A 971-nucleotide genomic window follows, 5' to 3' on the forward strand; every position below is an offset into this window, starting at 1 on the left:
TATCCACGTCAATTAAAAATACAAACGAAAATGTGTCCACGTGGATTTAAATATAGTACTCGTGTAGCATTCGTATTTTCAGGCCTATTTGATTTTGCCACTTTAAACTAAGAGTAGGCTATTGAAGACATTGTTTTACATTTTAGAAATGACAGTAAGCTAATATTCGTATTTAGCCTATTATTTATATTATAGATATGTTATTTATATTAATAATGAATGGCCTGTATTTGTTACCACTCGTTAAATAAAGTATCAGACATGAATGCATTTTAATATCGCTGTGTTATTTGTGTTTGTTTGTTTTAGGAAGAGACGGCATGACACTCTTCGGTCAGAGGAATACCCCTAAAAAGCGGAGAAAGTCGAGAACAGCCTTTACCAATCACCAAATTTACGAACTAGAGAAAAGATTTCTCTATCAGAAATATCTGTCTCCTGCTGATCGGGATCAGATCGCTCAGCAGCTCGGGCTCACGAATGCTCAAGTCATCACCTGGTTCCAGAACCGTCGAGCCAAGCTCAAAAGAGACCTGGAGGAGATGAAAGCGGACGTGGAGTCGGCCAAAGCAGTAGGCTCTGTACCTTTGGAGAAAATCGCCAAACTGGCAGAGCTAGAGAAATGCGTCAATGGCACTCTCGGAGAGTCAGGGGCCACGTCTCCATCACGATCTAACCACGAGCACGAGGGCACCAACAAACTCCACATGTCACCATCATCACCGTTTACAGACCACACAACGAGCAAAGAGTGTTCAGAGGATGAAGACGAGGAAATTGATGTCGATGACTGATTTTCATTGAACAGCATCGGTATTATTTACCTTTTTTTCTGAGATGGTCCTCTAAAACCATAGAGTTGAAAGTGCCATTAATGCACCAAATGTATTAAATGACTTGTATTAAAAGCAAATATAAATAAGGAGAAAAAAATCAAAGCAAGCATGGGACAGTTTCTTCAGATCTATTTA

General features: G+C 39.5%; 1 protein-coding gene across 1 annotated transcript; it reads left to right on the top strand.

The window, feature by feature from the left end:
• Positions 1–309: 309 nt before the first annotated feature.
• LOC107656934 (transcription factor LBX1-like) lies at positions 310–794 on the top strand (the record flags this gene model as incomplete). The annotated part of the gene is made up of 1 exon (XM_016444888.1): positions 310–794. A coding segment is annotated over one exon (485 nt), but the record flags the coding sequence as incomplete, so codon positions are not given.
• Between the last annotated feature and the right edge of the window lie 177 nt (positions 795–971).

This window comes from Sinocyclocheilus anshuiensis, unplaced genomic scaffold (assembly GCF_001515605.1).
Source record: "Sinocyclocheilus anshuiensis isolate Anshui unplaced genomic scaffold, SAMN03320099.WGS_v1.1 scaffold23249, whole genome shotgun sequence".
In the NCBI taxonomy this organism is placed as follows: Eukaryota; Metazoa; Chordata; class Actinopteri; order Cypriniformes; family Cyprinidae; genus Sinocyclocheilus; species Sinocyclocheilus anshuiensis.